Raw genomic sequence first — 1,725 nt, forward strand, 5'->3', positions numbered from 1 at the left:
ATTTTTATTTCCATAATCATTCTGCTTGGGAAGGTCAAAGTAGAACAACTTTATAGAAATTATTTTAAAATTTCCAACATTGATTTAAAATTTTCTTTTAAGTTATTGAATAATTTCTGAATTGTTGTTCAATAATTAACATTCGCTCAAAGTATTTTCAGGCTCTTTTTGTTTATTTTTTCCTTGGGTGACAGGTTTTTGTTTATTTTATTTTCAGACAGTTAAAGAGATCCTCTTGGACAGTGATGGAAGAGTGACAGGTGTGCTGAATGCAGATGGAGAAGAGATAAAGGCCAGCCTGGTCTTATCCAATGCAACACCAAAGGTGACTTTTCTAAACCTGTTACCAAATGGGACTCTACCAGAGGCATTTGAGAATGCTGTTAAAAAAATTGACTACACCTCGCCGGTCACTAAAATAAATGGTAATCTTCCGTGTGTAATTCAAAAGACCAGCTACAGTCTCTTGTTTTTAGCTTTAGTTTCTCAGAATGAGGGGTTTTCTTTTCTTAAAGTTGCCATCAGCCGCCTACCCGAGTTTCGCTCCGACCCTTGCAAAATCCCGGGCCAAGCAATGCCGCATCACCAGGCGACCATCCACCTGAACTGCGAGGACATGAGCCTCCTGGATGAGGCTTACGACTGTGCTAAGAGAGGCGTCATATCTGAGAGGTAGGAACTAAGAAAAGATACTCTAGGGCAGTCGTGTGTGCAGCATGGCGCATTTGGACTATCCAGAAAGTACTACGTCATTCGCCGTTACGAAACTTCCATGCAAGCTCTCAAGGCGCCTGATGGGTAGGCAACATCTTGCCAGCAGTGCATGCGCGTACTGCGGGGTGGCCTACCCCAAGTTTAGCAGGCGCCGAGCGTCCATAATTTGCAAAATGAATCTGAGGAAAACGGACGCACTTTTTGGACGATCCCTTGTGGCTGGAGCGATGGGCCTCCCCCCCTATGGGCTCTTTTATTTGGGGGCATCGTACTGGTTTGTTGGACCTTCCCACTCGAGCGCCAGAGGAGGCCCATCTAGCGGACGGTCAATACTTCCTGGCTACCGCTTCCCTGCAAGTCTATATACTCTGTTTCTTGCTTGCCCTACATGTTGCAACATCAGGGTGAATCAGCAGCGTGGTGCAGATTCGACGGCACCAACGTTATCATTCACTTTTAACTTGGTATAACTCAATATGCCATGAATATGACTTTGCTGTTCTGCCCCGCCGAGCCCGAGCGAGCAGAGATTATGAGACAGATTGCAGATGGGTCGTTAACGTGCCGCGTCACCAACTCTTTTGACCGCAGGCCGATGATCGAGATGGTCCTTCCCTCCGTGCTGGACCGCACCCTGGCGCCGGAGGGGGCCCACGTCTGCTTGCTGTTCACGCAGTTCACGCCCTACAACCTACCGGGCGGCTGGAGCGAGCACGCCAAGGAGGCCTACGCCTCGAAAGTACGTGTCAGGCCAGGCATAGTGGTAGTGGCCCCCTTTCGGTACACTGAGCATCATCACTCGCAGGGTTGCCAGAAAAGTAGGCAATAAGTTAGCCCAAACAGAGGTGTGGAGCGGGATGCGTTTACTCAGGCCTTCACGCGGCCACCTCCACGCTTTATGTGTTTGGGCTACTTATTGACTACTTTTCTGGAAATAATTGTCACGTCACTCACACTGTTAAATTCCTACAAAGCATTTGCTTTGCAGAGCTGCGAAGTATTTTGCTCCTT

At 47.9% G+C, this 1,725-nt stretch overlaps 1 protein-coding gene across 1 annotated transcript; it reads left to right on the forward strand.

Moving 5' to 3' along the window:
* Positions 1–217: 217 nt before the first annotated feature.
* LOC113211153 (pyridine nucleotide-disulfide oxidoreductase domain-containing protein 2-like) lies at positions 218–1,705 on the forward strand (the record flags this gene model as incomplete). Its single annotated transcript, XM_052276121.1, is given in 3 exon segments — positions 218–425; positions 516–672; positions 1,306–1,705. Coding segments are annotated over 2 exon segments (336 nt in total). The 3' UTR covers positions 1,544–1,705.
* Positions 1,706–1,725: the final 20 nt, after the last annotated feature.

The sequence above is a fragment of the Frankliniella occidentalis genome, unplaced genomic scaffold (genome assembly GCF_000697945.3).
Source record: "Frankliniella occidentalis isolate FOCC.00 unplaced genomic scaffold, Focc_3.1 Scaffold1734, whole genome shotgun sequence".
In the NCBI taxonomy this organism is placed as follows: domain Eukaryota; kingdom Metazoa; phylum Arthropoda; class Insecta; order Thysanoptera; family Thripidae; genus Frankliniella; species Frankliniella occidentalis.